At 47.1% G+C, this 7861-nt stretch overlaps 1 protein-coding gene across 1 annotated transcript; it reads right to left on the bottom strand.

The window, feature by feature from the left end:
* Positions 1-525: 525 nt before the first annotated feature.
* LOC311325722 (uncharacterized protein) lies at positions 526-5371 on the bottom strand. Its single transcript, XM_084458465.1, has 7 exons — positions 5260-5371; positions 4270-4472; positions 3958-4050; positions 3341-3439; positions 3107-3217; positions 2817-2946; positions 526-2719 (listed from the first exon to the last, which is right to left on the bottom strand). The coding sequence occupies exons 1-7, from the start codon at positions 5309-5311 to the stop codon at positions 822-824; spliced, it is 2586 nt and encodes an 861-aa protein (XP_084314591.1). The 5' UTR covers positions 5312-5371; the 3' UTR covers positions 526-821.
* Between the last annotated feature and the right edge of the window lie 2490 nt (positions 5372-7861).

The following is a 7861-nucleotide window of genomic DNA, read 5'->3' as shown; positions in this document are numbered from 1 at the left end:
TTCATGAAGTATAGCTTTCTTGTTATTGGATCGTTGATGGAACAGGAAGTAGCTGCAGCTCTAATCAAGGTTCCAAACATGCACGTCCAAACAAAGTTAATGACAGGAAACAAAGCCCTGTGGTCGCACCCATGTCCAGTCATCAGAGAACCCTCACCCACTGCCCCGTGACCACTCCATGTCCCTGGATTTGGAACTGAGGTGATCGCAGTCAACTACCACCCACTAGTGGAAAATATCCATAATAGCCTTCTCCACCATAGTGAAGTCCTCTCCTCAAGTAACCCTAGACTGGAACAGGCCTTTCATCACCCAGCGGATAAATGACAAACAAAATTGACAGGGGCAGTCCTTTTAATTCTGAAAGGTATTTAAAGGCTAATTTTTTAAAGCCATAGAAATCTAATCGAAGCGGCAAAAAGGAAATCTAAAAAAAATTAAAATGACATGCTCCCAAACAAATTTATTCTGAGAATGACATTCACCGGCATGTTCAGCAATTCAAAATGAATTTTCAGGCTGACTTGTGTGTTCTGAATATGTACATATCAAACAATATTACGGCTTTGAAAGCAAAATATTTATACATTTCAGTAATACGTACAAAAAGAACAATATTGAACCACTAACTTGTGTTTTACCAGATAGTAAGCAGAAGCTGTGACATTTCCAATCATTCTTTCCATTTCCTACAGTACAGTGAAAACACAAGAATTTGGTAATGCGTTTTTTTCTCTGCTGCAGTAGTTCAGAAGAACATAACTGAATTGTTAGCCAATCAAAGACATTCATAGCTTTTCGAATTGTTTACTTGGAATAAGTTATTGAGAGTGAGTCTTCAAATGCCTCCTCAGGTGATTGAGGCAAGTGTAGGTCTTTGTGCAGATCTGACAGTGGTATGGCCGCACCCCTGAGTGGTTAAGCATGTGCTGTTTCAACACGTTTGCTTCTGTGAATCCTCTGCCACACTCGGGGCAAACATAGGGCCGCTCCCCGGTGTGGACTCGCATGTGCTGCGTCACTTTACTGGCCATGGTGAACCCTTTGCCGCAGACGGTGCAGACGAACGGCCGCTCGCCGGTGTGGATGAGCCTGTGGGTCCGCATCGCCCCCATCTGGGAGAAGGCCTTGCCGCAGTCGGGGCAGACGTGGGGCTTCTCCCCCGTGTGGACCCTGGTGTGGCTCCTCAGGCCGCCGGCGGTGGAGAAACACTGTGAGCACTCTGCGCACTGATAGGGCCGCTCGCCCGTGTGCGTGCGGATGTGCTGCTTCAGGTCGTAGCGGTTCCTGAAGCCCCGGCCGCAGTGGGGACAGACCTCCGGCTTCTCCTCGCTGTGCCGCAGCTGGTGATTGGTCAGGCATTTCTCCGAAATGAAGCTCTTGCCGCACTGGCTGCACTGGTACGGCTTGTCGTGTTCGTATCGCTGATGCAGTTTCAATTCGCTGATGCCCGGGAAGGTGCCCTCGCAGTACCTGCACTTGAACCGGTGGTCCTGGCTGTAAGGTAGCTGGTGTTCGATAAGCTGGTGGTTCCTCAGAAGGTGGGACATCTGGAAGGTCTTTCCACAGTGCGAGCAGTCGTAGCGCTGGGCCTGCTGGGTACACTGGTGTCTGACCCGGTCGTGTAGGGTTCGGAAGTTGATCCCGCACTTGGTGCAGATGTAGGCGGCGCTCTTGCACTTCCTCTTCCTGTGACCGGCCAGATGGGCATCGGTTCTGAAAGCCTTTCCACACTGGGAGCATTTGTAAGGCTTCACCCCCGTGTGGAATCTCTGGTGATCCAGAAACTCAAAGCGATACCTGAAACACCTCCCACACTGCGGGCAGTTGTGGGCGAACCTCTGGCGTGGATAGACGGTCTTCACCGTGATCTTCACAGAGGGAGCGGAGAACTTGGTTGAGGAGGGCGAAGTCTGGGGAATCTGAGGGCTTCTCTTGTGTTTGGGTTCCATCATTGCCTTGGCGACCCGATGGCCCGCAGCTTGGGACTGAGGTGAGGCCAGCTCGTGACGGCGTTCGTGCTTCGCCAAACATTTGGTGGAAATGAAACTCCTCCCACATTGGGTGCACTGATAGGGTTTGTCATGATCAATCCGCTGATGGTACTTGAGCTCACCAATTCCGGGGAAACCCTGCCCACAATGACTGCACTTGAAGAGACGGTTCTGGGCGTGAGTTAATAGGTGGTCCCTCAGATTGCTCGTCCTTTTGAAGCTCTTCCCACAATGTGGACAGTCGAGCTTTTTGCCCCGTACTCGTTGCGGGCACTGGTGTCCAAACTTCTCAACAGAAGATCTAAAACTGCTCCCGCATTTGATACAGAGATAGGCGGCGTTCTTGCATTTCCGCAGCCTGTGGCCGGCCAGGGCAGTTGCGGTGGTGAAGGCCCTTCCGCACTCAGAGCACTTATAAGGCTTCACCCCCGTGTGGGACCTCTGGTGTTCGAGGAGTTCGTACTGATACTTAAACGTCCTGCCGCACTGGAGGCACTTGTAGATGACCTGCTGTCGGACCCGGGGGGGTTTGGAGGGCGTGGCACTTTCAGTCGAGGTGGAGGGAACTTGGGAGCTGATTGACAGTTCGTCGTCGAGCATCACGGACTGAGGAACGCCGTCGTTGTCGTCCTCGCAGGTGCTTTCCTGGTGGGACGAGTTGATCACTTCCATTGAGGCAGGGAGGGATAAGGAAGTGACGACCTGATCATCCGTATGGAAAGGAGCTGATAGGAAAGGATACATAGGAGTAATCGTCAATCCATCAGCTTTCCCTGAGAATATGTTTCACTTTTATTATCAATAACTATCATCTCTGCTTACCTGTACCACTCTTGGCCAATTTCCCATGGCATTGCTTGTTCTGCAGCAGAAATTTCAGGTCATCTCCATTAGAGACACACTGCATGTACTCTTCCAGGACAGAGGGGGCAGCGCTGATCCAGGATGCAGTCTAAAGAACCCAGAAAGAGTACTAATTTACCAAAAACTTGCAAAAATACTCTGTAGAACATTGCTCCATCACCCCACTAGCAAAGTACAGCGTTCTAATGCTGAGTGAAGCACCCAGGACATTCAACAGGCAGTAGCTCATCTCTCACAGTATGACGTACCTGCTTAAAGTCTGGCACTGGTAGCAGCTCCTCCAGTCTGGAGAAGAACTCGTGGACCAGAGTCTGAAGCGCTGTGTCAAAGTCGGGGCCGTACTCCACTGGGAACACATTCTATCAGTCAGACAAAGAAAAAAAGAGTTTAGGGAGGAAGAAAGGAAGGAGAGATTTGGGCCACAGTAGTCCACTAATTCACGAGGAGCAAGAATATCAGGATTAACCTGAGTGGTTTCTCACTTTGAGGAAATGCTCTCTTCCATCCGAGTCCTCGATAAGGCTCTGCACCAGCCTCATGAAGTTAGCCTCCGGTGCTTCAATCACAGCCTCGTCTGTTTGCTTCATGAGATACACACATCTTAATTACACGTTGGACAACTTACACACAGAGTTGAAACACATTGTTGACGATGTGTGAGCATGCAAGCTCTACTTTAGGGCTGGGCGATATTGACAAAAACATAAATTGCTGCAGTGTTTTGCGATATATATTGCAATATATTTTGTTTGTTTAAAACAGAAATAAGCAAACTTGTAAACATACAGGCCTATGTTCTATATGGGGTTAGAAATAAACAGTGATCCTCGCATCTGTTTACACCGGTAGCCAAGTGTGTTGACTGTGTTCCAAAACACCTACTAATAATGTGTCTTTTCGTTTTTGACAGTCATCAAAATTAAAAAGTTGAGAAAAAGTTTGTAGCATGACATGTTTTGAGTTACCATAGCAGGGGAAAAAAGAGAAGAACATTGCAGGCCCTTGCAATGTGACAATTGTGCATGTGCACATTGCGATGGCGATGCATAAACGATATATTGTGCAGCCCTACTATACTTGTTATCATGGAATCACTCACTTCCTCTATGCAGGATGATCTGATTCTTTCAAGGTGGGCTTCAACAGCCTTGAGATCCTCTGGGTGTTCAGACCGCAACAGCTCCAGGGTGGTCTGCAATGCAGAACAGTTCTTTAGCCATCATTAACAGCAGGGGCGGCGCATGCACTTGGCATACAAGGCAATTGCCTAGGGCGGCGAGGCACAAGGGGCCCGCGGACAAACCAAACACTCAGAATTGTCCGCAAATCGCAATCGCCTCCCACCCGGCCTGATTAAGAGGTCACATATTTCCTCTCTGAATTGGAACAAAAATGTCTCTTAAGCAATTACCCTTGCTCTCAGGCCAAGCGCTAGCAGTCTCCCCTCCCTTTTGCTCAGGAGTTCTGGAACTGCCTCTGTTACTATAGAGACAAACTCTTCCAGTTTCCCATAGTGCTTGATGTTCCTCTGGCGAACCACCTCCCACATGACGGCTGACATCAGCCTGAGCGGAGGAACCAGAAGACCCAGCGATGACAGTGGAACGGGCGATTCTGTGAGGAGAGAGGGACAGAGCCAAGAAGATGGTTAAATGCCTTTGTCTAACTAGCCACATGACCTGTAATTTGCTTTTAAAACACTCCATTTACCTAATGACTTAAAAAAATGACAGACCTGAGGGTAGACACGAGGTGTCTGCAAGCAGCAGTACGATGAGAGCAGTACACACATTTAACTTGTTCGACCCACGTAACCCAGTTAAACAAACACGTTAAATAGTTGTATTAACCAAGTCTAGTTGCAATCGTCTTCATGTGGCCCTATTCATTCTTTTACCTCGCCGACAAAATATAAACCATAGTAATTTGAACAAAAAACAAAAAACAGTTATAATAATAGCTATGATGCGTCACCATCAACAGAACACAACGGTGCAATAAATGGACCTGGACGAAGTTGAGTAACGTTTGCTTGTAGTAAAGTTAGCTAGCTGGCTAGCGAAGTAGCCCAATACTGAACATAGGGTCCGGCCTATTACCAGGCCAAGACCATTGGCTACACAAGCTAGCCTGCAAGTACGGAGCAATTAGCATGTATTTAATTCAAACATTAAGTCGTTTTTTTCAATTAATGAATTTAAAAGCAAATATTCAGGGTAAGTAGCAGTAAGGTAATGTTCTGCCATGGCGTTTTGTAACGCTAACGTTAGTTCTCCAATATTACCTCGAACATGGAACGAGACGTCACATTTTCCGTTCCAAGGATTAGCCCGAGCCCGAGACGCTTCGGTTAGCTAGTCATAGTTAAGCACATTATATTGAAATATAAGGAAATACATACCCATGTCGCCACTTTGACAATTTTCTAATAACGGGACCGGCTGAGAGGACATGCAAAATTAGTACCTAATATTAATCGAAAAAACTTCAGTGACACTGCTAGCCTGTTCATGGAACTTAAGCCGCCAACTTCCTTTCTAGAGAATTTGCTAGGGTTGCCAGGTTCCAGTGTGTAACAAACTAGGTTGTGAACGGTGGATATGAAATGCGCATGAATTTGAGATTATGTAAATGTAAAAAAACAAAAAACAAAGTAGATGTCTTCACTGTACAATTTCCACCATTAACCACTTGTCTCTGTCGACGCAAACTTAAATAAGGGTTTACTACCAACCTGGCCACCCTTAAGGGCAACAGTTACCAATACAAAACTCTTTCCTGGTCAAAAGTTTTACTTTCAAAATAAGAGTTTGAACCTACAGGTATCATTTTCAATGTACAGCATGTCACAAAATAATTTCACGCAAAAATGTTTATTCAACATAAGTATGAGCAGAATATGAGACATATAACATAATTTCAAGTAGCATATTAAGCACCACTGCTGTGGAAAAAAAGTGTTGTAAGCAGGGTTTATCAAAACCTCTGAAAGGGAAACGTAGAGACTTCCATATAACATTACACAGGACCACTCCGCTGCAGAGTTGGCCTAAAATATCTGAATAAATGTCCTCAGGTGAGCAGCGAAACACTAACGATTCTGCAGTAAGTGACTTCTGACGAGACAATAGACAAAAAACAAGAGACAAGTGTGTTTCAACCCAATTTTCCAGAGGTCCGCCCTACGTATGGGTTTTAAGGTGCCTCTTCAGATGATTTAGGCAAGTGTAGGTCTTTGTACAAACATGGCAAGGGTATGGTCTCACCCCTGAGTGGTTAAGCATATGTTTTTTCAATTCACCCCCACGTGAAAAGCCTTTCCCACACTGGTGGCAGACGTAGGGACGTTCCCCGGTATGGACGCGCATGTGCAGTGTCACTTTGCTCGCCATGGTGAAACCTTTGCCACAGACGGTGCATTTGTATGGCTTCTCTCCTGTGTGGGTGCGCCTGTGGATCTGCAGCTCCCCTGCGGAGCGAAAAGCCTTCCCACAGTCACTGCAAATGTAAGGTTTCTCCCCAGTGTGAGTCCTGATGTGTATATTCAGATTTCCTGACACTGAAAAACGTTTCCCACAGTACGTGCACTGATACGGCCGCTCGCCGGTATGAGTACGCATGTGCAGATTCAGGTCGTATTTATTCTTGAAACCTTTTCCACAACGTTGACAAACTTGGGTTCTCTGCTGGCCGTGGCGCTTTTCATGGCCGACCAGACAGGCGGTGGAACTGAAGAACTTTCCACATTGGTTGCATTGGTATGCTTTGTCCACCTGATGAATCCTCTGGTGAGCTCTCAACTCACTCATTCTGGGGAAACCTTCCCCACACTGGCGGCACTTTAAAAGACGGTCCCCAGTGTGCGTTTGCTGATGTTTCCCCAGCATGTAGAACTTCTTGAAGCTCTTCCCGCACTGTGGACAGTCAAACCTTTGGTCCTTGGGCATCTGAGAGCACTGGTGTCTGAACTTCTCCTGAATAGACTCAAAGCTGCTTCCACATTTGATGCAAATATAAGCCGCATTTGTGCACTGAGTCCTCCTGTGGGAGGATAGGTCGGATGTCCTTCTGAAGGCCTTCCCACACTGGGAGCACTTGTAGGGGTTCTCTCCAGTGTGGAGCCTTTGGTGTTCTAGAAGTTCATAGCGATAAATGAAACACCTCCCACACTGAGTGCATTTATGGGCCACTCGACGTCGTGGATGTCCTGAGACACTGGAACTGGAGGTTGGGCTCTCATTGGAGGTGGAGGGACATTGTGAGCTGGTTGAGGTAGAGAGATCTTGTGAGCTGGCAGAAGGCGCATCGTCGAGCGTCAAGGTCTGTGGAGCAGTATCACTTTTCTCCTGTGCATCTCTGGTCGATGCTTCATCGACAACACTGTCGGAAGCTCCGCCCCCATCAGGCTTCCACGCCATCCCCTGCATCTTCACGTCTTCCACCTCCTGGAGATCCTCACTCCTTCTCAAGTCTCTCTGGTTTCCTTCAATCTCTGTCAGGATTCCATTTCGATCCAAACTTGCCTTTATCTCAGCACAATGGCCACCAAGGTTGTCTGTTACAGTCCCCAAATCCACTACTCCGGGGCTTTCATACTCTGGACAAGCCTCCAATTCCTCATCACTGATATGATTCTGGGACGTGTGGGTCTCTCTTAGTGAGAGTGGGAGAGACAAGGAAGCGAAGAGGTGATAATCTGAGGAGGAGGCAACTGCATAACAGAAAAGTTAAAAAGGGGATAAACCATTGTGAAAATTGTGTTATTGTTTTGAATAAAAAGTAAAAAAAATAGCAATTATCACAAATAAATATTTGAATGTATGAAACTGTGAGACTAACCATTCTTGGACAACTTTGCATGGCACTGTTTACTCTGGAGAAGCAATTTGAGGTCATTGCCATTGGACACACGCTGCATGTATTCCTCCAGGACAGTGGGGGCAGCGCTGATCCACGATGCTGTCTAGAAACAATCAACAAGAAAACAATGTGATATTTTTTAC

This window comes from Borostomias antarcticus (assembly GCF_949987555.1).
Source record: "Borostomias antarcticus genome assembly, chromosome: 24".
Taxonomy (NCBI): domain Eukaryota; kingdom Metazoa; phylum Chordata; class Actinopteri; order Stomiiformes; family Stomiidae; genus Borostomias; species Borostomias antarcticus.
Note: the sequence above shows the minus strand (reverse complement) of the source record. Positions and strands in the feature narration are given on the sequence as shown.